This window comes from Prinia subflava, chromosome 33 (genome assembly GCF_021018805.1).
Source record: "Prinia subflava isolate CZ2003 ecotype Zambia chromosome 33, Cam_Psub_1.2, whole genome shotgun sequence".
NCBI classification, from domain to species: Eukaryota; Metazoa; Chordata; class Aves; order Passeriformes; family Cisticolidae; genus Prinia; species Prinia subflava.
In genome coordinates, this window is record NC_086279.1 from 64582 (window position 1) to 71890 (window position 7309).

At 58.1% G+C, this 7309-nt stretch overlaps 1 protein-coding gene across 1 annotated transcript; it reads left to right on the forward strand.

Moving 5' to 3' along the window:
- Positions 1-234: 234 nt before the first annotated feature.
- LOC134563110 (zinc finger protein 883-like) lies at positions 235-7049 on the forward strand. Its single transcript, XM_063420912.1, has 4 exons — positions 235-672; positions 1098-1179; positions 1345-2681; positions 5593-7049. The coding sequence occupies exons 2-4, from the start codon at positions 1125-1127 to the stop codon at positions 6016-6018; spliced, it is 1818 nt and encodes a 605-aa protein (XP_063276982.1). The 5' UTR covers positions 235-672; positions 1098-1124; the 3' UTR covers positions 6019-7049.
- Positions 7050-7309: the final 260 nt, after the last annotated feature.

The window sequence follows — 7309 nt, forward strand, 5'->3', positions numbered from 1 at the left end:
CCTCTTGTCCCAGTTCCCCGTGTCCGCTGTTCCAGATACCACTCTCCCAGCTGTCACCCGCCTTGTCCCCCGCTCAGGACCCCATTCCCGGTCCCCGTCGCCTCCCACCGCACCCCGCCGCCATCACTCCGCCCCCCCGGCCCTCACGTGAACGGCTAACCCCGCGCTGCTCCCGCCCGCCAATCACAGCGCGCGATCGCTTCTCGATTTGCATAACCACGCCCTCTATCATGGCCCCGCCCAGCGCCGGCTGCAGTCGCCTCCGGGCGCTGTTTGCTCCCAGTTCCATCCCAGTGCTCCCAGTAAGAGCCATACTGGGAGGAAAAGCGCTCCCAGTTCCTTCCCGCTGCTCCCGGGATCGCTCCCAGTGCCGCACTGGGCTGAACCGGTTCAGCTACATCCCCAGGGCAAAACGCGGTTGTTTTTGTGTTTGGCACCGCCTGGGCCGGGCTGGGAGCGGAGGCGCAGCGGGAGGAAGAGGAGAGAGAGCGAAGGAGGAAAGGGAAGAAGAGGAGCAGGAACTGGACGGAGAGGAAGAGCAAGAACAGGACGGAGAGAGGAGGAAGAGGAACGAGAGGAAGAGTAACAGCAGCGCCAGGACCACGCGGTTCCCCCGCCCTCCCGCTCAGGCTCCCCCGGCTCCCGCAGCTTCGCCCCCTCCGGAACCCGCAGGTAAACTTGGAGGCGGAGCTCGCCCGAAATCCATCGGGGGGGAGGGTCTCCGAGAGGACTTTTTTTTGCGGAGCAGAGGATGTTTGGATCTTGCAGGACCCAAAAGATGAGCCGGAAATGGCCCTGGAGGGGTCTTGGGGGTTCCCACGTGGCGATCGCCCGGTACCGGCGGGCAAAGGGGCGATATCGGGTTTGGGGATCCCCAGGAAAGACGGGGGGGAACGCGGGAGACCTGGAGCGAGAGGAGCGCAGAGGGGAGATCCCGGAGCCGGGGTACCCCGGCAGCCTGCAGGGGTGAGGGAGCCTGGACATGAGCGGGGTCTGGGCCCCCCGAGGCTGAAAGGGGCGATGACTTGTGCAGCTGCACTTGGGAAGCAGGACCATCAAACCCAACGTGATCAGCCCTTGTTTCCCCCCCAAACCAGGATTTCCCATTCCCAAACCTTGGCTGGATGGAGGAGGAGGAGGCTGTGAGAAAGAGGAAGATGGCCCTGGAGGCCCAGGCAGGTGAGGAGGAAGTCAGTGCCCCTTTGCCCCTCTCTCCTGCTCCATCTCCCAGCCCAGCCTGACCCCTGGCTGCAGGACAACCCCACTGCCGATGCTGTCTTGTGCGCTGGGGGTGTCTCTGGTATGGAGGCAAATCCCATCCTCTCCTTGTCCTTCCTCCCCCAGACATGGAGCTGAGGATGGAGACCAGAGAGGACGAATCCCCACAGCAGAACCTCGTGGAAGACGCTGTTTTGAGTGGCTCCACAGTGCAGGAATCCAGCGGAGAGGAAAAGCCCTGGAGATCCCGCACAAGGAAGGGCTACAAACGCAGATCACAGGGATCCAAGGAGGAAAGACCCACCCTGGGCCGCGGAGGTGACCGGAGATGTAGCCAGAGTTTGGAGCTGGGGGTTGCTGAGCAGCTTCAGGATGGGGAGAAGGCCCACAAGTGCACAAAATGTGAGAAGAGCTTCAGCCAGAGATCCTCCCTGATCTACCACTGGAGAATCCACACAGGTGAACGGCCATATGAGTGTGGGGAGTGTGAGAAGAGCTTCAGATCAAGCTCTGACCTGATCAAACACCAGAGGAGCCACACCGGGGAGAGGCCCTACGAGTGTGGGCAGTGTGGGAAGAGTTTCAGGTCAAGCTCCGACCTGACCAAACACCAGATAATCCACACCGGGGAGAGGCCCTATGAGTGTGGGGAGTGTGGGAAGAGCTTCAGCCAGAGCTCCACCCTGATCCGCCACCAGATGATCCACACTGGGGAGAGGCCCTACGTGTGTGACCAATGCAGGAAGAGGTTTCAGACCAGCTCCAATCTTCTCTTCCACCAGCAGATTCACAGGGAGGAGAGGCCCTTCTGCTGCTCTGACTGTGGAAAGAGCTTCAAGCACAACTCCACTCTCGTCAGGCACCGGCGCATCCACACCGGGGAGAGGCCCTACGAGTGTGCCGAGTGTGGGAAGAACTTCAGCCAGAGCTCCACCCTGACTGCCCACCAGAGGAACCACAAGGGGGAGAAGCCCTACGAGTGTGGGGAGTGTGGGAAAAGCTTCATGTGGAGCTCCCACCTGATTGCCCACCAGAGGAGCCACACACGGGAACGCCCCTATGAGTGTCCTGAGTGTGGGAAGAGCTTTATCCACAGCTCCAACCTGATCCTCCACCAGAGGAGCCACACAGGGGAACGGCCCTACGAGTGTGGGGAGTGTGGGAAGAGCTTCAGGACGAGCTCCAACCTGACTGTCCACCAGAGGAGCCACACCGGGGAGAGGCCCTATGAGTGTGACCAATGCAGGAAGAGGTTTCCAACCAGCTCCGATCTCCTCCTGCACCAGCGGATTCACACGGATGAGAGGCCCTTCCGCTGCCCTGACTGCGGGATGGGCTTCAACCGCAACTGGACCCTCATCACCCACCGGCGCATTCACACAGGGGAGAGGCCCTATGAGTGTCCCGAGTGTGGGAAGAGCTTCTCACAGAGCTCTAACTTGACCCAACATCTACGAAGCCACCACTAAGGGGAGCCCTATGAGTGCCCTGAGTGTGGGAAGAGCTTTGTGTGCTGCTCCAGCTCCATCCCCCTTGGGAGGATCCATGCTGGATGATCCCCAGTGACCACCGGTGGGCAAAGCCCCGGTGATCGGTTGTGTTGGTGATCCATGTTGGGAAGACACTTGGCTAGGGGCTCCACATCCTCCTTGCTCCCCCTGGCCTGGATTTTCTTTTTCATTTCTCTTTTCCTTTCCATACACCCAAAACTGGGGTAAAAATAAAGACTTTGAACGAAGACCTGGATGGGGACATGGGGGGATCTTTCCCGGGATGTGGGGGATGCTGGGTGCGAGGGAGTTGAAGGTTCCTGGCAGGACTTGGGGGTTGCTCAGGGCTTTGGGCACCCTAGGCTGAGTGGCTCTGGCTGCGCCGGGAGACCCTGGTGGAGTTTCTGGGTCAGGGTCAGCTGATCAAGGAACCCCTGCTGTGGAACTGTCCCCATGTCCCCTCATTCTGGTTCCCAGTGTCCCCTGTCCAGGATTCCCCTCTCCCTGCTGTCACCCTCCTTGCCCATTCCCGTGTCACCCCACTCGTGGTCCCATCCTCCTCCCATCCCAGTTTTGATCCCATTCCCGGTCTCATTCCCTGTCCCTGTCCTGTATTCTCTGTCTGGTTGCCGTTCCCATAATCCCAGTCCCATATTTCCTTTCCTGTTCCTGTTTTTGTATTCCCGGTCCCACTGCATGTCCCGCATTTCCATTTTTATATTCCCTGTCCCATTCCCATATTCCAGTTCACAGTCATGTTCCCATATTCCAGTTTTTGAATCTGGTCCCACCTTCCTAAATCCCATCCCATATTCTCTCTCTGGTTGCTATTTCCATCTTGTCCTGTTCCAATATTCCTAACCCTGGTCCGATCCTAGGTCACTCTCCCATATTCCCGGTGCCATTCCTGAGGGCCTTCACGGCTCCCCAGCTCGGCCTGGCTGTGGCACACGAACCCTTCAGCCCTGCTGCTGCCCTTGCCCAGCTGCACACAGCACAAGGCTTTGGGCATTTCTCACAGGCCCCAGCTGGCCACAGCAGCCCCTCCTGCCAGCACCCGCTGTGCCTCACAGCCCTCCCTGCTGCTGGGGCCATGCAGGGGACACGGGCCTGCAGGAGCCTCCTGTTCTTGCCACAGGAGCAAGGCTGCAGCTCCAGCCTTTGGGCCCTGGGCCGCAGCAGCCCAGGGGAGGCCCAGCTGCAGAGCTCGCAGCCCCGTGTGTGTTTCACTGGAACGCTTTGGAACACTGATCCCCATCCCATTATCTCTCTCTGGTCGCCGTTTCCATATTTCCTATCCCATTCCCATATTCCCATCTGCAGCCCCATTCCCGCTCCCTGTCCCCTCTCACCGGACGCCGCCGCCATCGCTGCGGCCGCCCCCCGGCCCCCACCTGACGAGGGAAACGCTCGTGAACGGGAAAACCCCGCTCTGCTCCTGCCCACCAATCACAGCTCGCGATCGCTCCTGTATTTGCATAGCCACGCCCTTCGAGGTAGCCCCGCTCAGGGCCTGCTGTGACCGCGTCTGGGCGCTGTCTCCTGACAGCTGTCTCCCAGTGTTCCCACTAACGGCGATACTGGGTGGGAAAGCGCTCCTAGTTCCTTCTCGCTGCTCTCAGGACCGCTCCCGGTGCTCTCAAGATCCCTCTGGTGCTTACAGTATCGATCCCAGGAACCCTCCCAGGGCAGAGCGCGGCTGCTTTTGGGTGTCTGCACCGCCCGGGACGGGCTGCGAGCGCAAGAGGAGCGGGAGGAAGAGGAGGGATAGAGGAGGAGGAGGACAAGGAAAGGCAGGAGCGGTAGGAAGAGGAGGAGCAGGAATAAGACGGAGAGAGGAGGAAGAGGACGCGAAAGACGAGGGAAAGGAGGAAGAGCAGCAGAAGCAACAAAACGCTGTTCCCCGCCCCTGCTTGCTCAGGCCGCAGTTCCCCCGGTTCCTGCAGCATCGCCCCTCCCTAGACCCGCAGGTGAGCAGTGAGGGAGAGCTCACCCCAAATCCATCGTGAGGGGCTCTCCGGGACGGTTTTTGAGCGGGAGAGGGGATGATTTGCATCTTGCAGGACCCCTAAGCCGAGCCGGCAATGGCTCTGGAGGGATCTTGGGAGTCTGACGTGGCGATCGCCCGGTACCGGCGGGCAGAGGGGCGATATCGGGTTTCGGGATCCCCGGGAGAGACGCGGGAGACCAGGAGCGGGGAGAGCGCAGAGGGGCGATCCCATAGCCGGGAGACCCCGGCAGCCTGCAGGGGTGAGGGAGCCTGGACATGAGCGGGGTCTGGGCCCCCCGAGGCTGAAAAGGGCGATGACTTGTGCAGCTGCACTTGGGAAGCAGGACCATCAAACCCAACGTGATCAGCCCTTGTTTTCCCCCCAAACCAGGATTTCCCATTCCCAAACCTTGGCTGGATGAAGGAGGAGGAGGCTGTGAGAAAGAGGAAGATGGCCCTGGAGGCCCAGGCAGGTGAGGAGGAAGTCAGTGCCCCTTTGCCCCTCTCTCCTGCTCCATCTCCCAGCCCAGCCTGGTCCCCGGCTGCAGGACAACCTCGCTGCCAACGCGGGGATCTTGCTGGGGATGCACAGCGGCATCTCCTTCCCTTTCCCTGTGGCCCCATCCTCTCCTTGTCCTTCCTCCCCCAGACATGGAGCTGAGGATGGAGACCAGAGAGGACAAATCCCCGCAGCAGAACCTCGTGGAAGAGGCCGTTTTGAGTGGCTCCATGGTGCAAGAATCTAACAGGGAGGAAAAGCCCTGGAGATTCCGCACAAGGAAGGGCTGCAAACACAGATCACGGGGTTCCAAGGAAGAAAGATCCACCCTGGGCCGAGGAGGCAACCAGAGATGCAACCCGAGCTCAGAGCTGGGGGTCACTGAGCAGCTTCAGGATGGGGAGAAACCCTACAAGTGCTCGAAATGTGGAAAGAGCTTCAGGAAGAGATCCTACCTGATCCGTCACTGGAAGATCCACACGGGGGAACGGCCCTACGAGTGTGAGGAGTGTGGAAAAAGCTTCTGCGAGCGTTCCAAGCTGATCATCCACCAGAGGAGCCACACCGGGGAGAAGCCCTACGAGTGTTACCAATGCAGGAAGAGGTTTCAGATCAGCTCCACTCTTGTCAGGCACCAGCGGATTCACACAGATGAGAGGCCCTTCCGCTGCCCTGACTGCGGGAAGGGCTTCAAGTACAACTCCAGCCTCGTCAAGCACCGGCTCATCCACACCAGGGAGAGGCTCTACAAGTGTGACGAATGTGAGAAGAGCTTCTCACAGTGCTCAGCCTTGACCAGACACCAACGGACCCACTACTAAGGGAAGCCCTGTGAGTTCCCTGAGTGCAGGAAGAGCTTCATGTGCTGCTCCAGCTTCATCCCCCAGAGGAGGATCCGTGCTGGATGATCCCCAGTGTCACCCGGTGGGCAGAGCCCTGGTGGTCCATGGTGCCAGTGATCAGTGTTGGGAAGACACCTGGCTGGGGGCTCCACATTCCCCTGGCTCCCCATGGGCATCCACAGACTAACATCAGAAATCCATTGTGGAGAGCAGATTTGTTGACTTCTGACCTTTGGAAAATCTCACTTTTTGCTTCTTCTAGTGGCATCAAGCAACGCTGCATAGCCTTGGAGGTCTTCTCCAATATAAATCTATCATTTCAATTCTCCTGGCCCGTGGATCTTTTCCACAGCCAAATCAGGACAGACTAGGGCAAAACCCACAATTTTGGAGAAAGCGGGGAAACCCCTTGAAAAAAGGTTCTTCTCGCCCACCCAAGCACAAGGATGCTCTGCTGGCAGGGACACGTAAATAATTTTTTTTGGCCTTGATTTTCTTTTCCTTTCTGTTCATCCCTTTGAAATCCCTGAAACTGGGATAAAAATAATGACATTGAGCTAAGGCATGGATGGGGGCATGGCATGTCAATGACATGGGTGGGGACATTTGGGGACATGGAAATAGATGGGGACATGGCAATAGATGGGGGTATGGGAGACACAGAAATAGGTGGTAACATGGGGGGACACAGACATGGAGAGTGATATAGAGGTGTGGTTTTAAGTTTTAGCTTTCTTATTTTTCAGATTCTGTATTGCCTGCCGTGGTGTGTAACTCAACTTCATACTAAGTGTTAGTAACTTCTCTTCACAGGGTAGTTAGACAAAACAGTCCTTTTCCAGCTTGAGAACCAAGGACCTTCATTACAGCCTCAGGCCCCAAAAGTATAAACAATGGTGAATTGAAGAGAGCAAACCAGAAGGATGGGACTTCATAACCTGAAGCTGTAATTGGACAATTAACCCCAATATGTAAATGGACCAAACTTATAAAAGTGGGAAGACTCGTGACCGGTGATCTATCTTGCATCCATCTTGGTCTGAGCCCTGGCCAGGCTCTTGTATTGTCCAAAGTGTATCCTTTAAGGGCCTTTTCCTAAATACCTACTGTATTTCCTTAACTCTGTCTAGCCTCTGTTCCAGGTCAGCCTCTCACAGGCATCAGGGGGACATGGACATGGATAGGGACGTGGGGAACATGGATGGGGACATGAATCGGGACAGCATCAGTGCCACCACCACCATCACCTTGGCCACAGCAAAGTGTTGTC